The following is a 304-nucleotide window of genomic DNA, read 5'->3' on the forward strand; positions in this document are numbered from 1 at the left end:
CTTTGGTTCTCACCCTGGCCGCGAGCAAAGTGTCTTCATGAGCGCAGAGGATGTCCGGGAAGCACTACAAGGGGCCTGAAGTCAGTTGTTGCATCAAATATTTCATCTTCGGCTTCAATGTCATTTTCTGGGTAAGTGGGCCGGTTGCACGGCGCTTCGTGCCTTCCTCTGCCACCTTCTCCCCCTCCTCCTCCTCCCCCGCCGCCGCTTCCCGGCCTGGGCACGGCCGGGGGTGACAACCGAGGGGACGTGTAACAGCGGGGCCCGGGGTCGTGCGTGACGGTTGGGCGCGAGGCCGGCGGCT

The 304-nt window shown here is 63.5% G+C and overlaps 1 protein-coding gene across 5 annotated transcripts in view; it reads left to right on the forward strand.

Annotated features, from left to right (window-relative positions):
• TSPAN5 (tetraspanin 5) overlaps positions 1-304 on the forward strand; it is a 93,241-nt gene that overhangs the window by 9,701 nt on the left and 83,236 nt on the right. For 3 of the 5 annotated variants that reach the window (XR_004841458.1, XM_009634771.2, XM_035890344.1), the window contains exon 1: positions 7-131. The exons of the other annotated variants lie outside the window; for them this stretch is intronic. Coding sequence is in view for 2 of the 3 variants with exons in the window: in XM_009634771.2 (XP_009633066.1) it covers positions 51-131 (81 nt within the window). In the remaining variant the exon portion in view is untranslated. Of the gene's footprint in view, positions 1-6; positions 132-304 lie in introns of those variants that run through there. 5 annotated transcript variants of the gene reach the window in all.

Source organism: Egretta garzetta, unplaced genomic scaffold (assembly GCF_000687185.1).
Source record: "Egretta garzetta isolate BGI_Z169 unplaced genomic scaffold, ASM68718v1 scaffold72, whole genome shotgun sequence".
Taxonomy (NCBI): domain Eukaryota; kingdom Metazoa; phylum Chordata; class Aves; order Pelecaniformes; family Ardeidae; genus Egretta; species Egretta garzetta.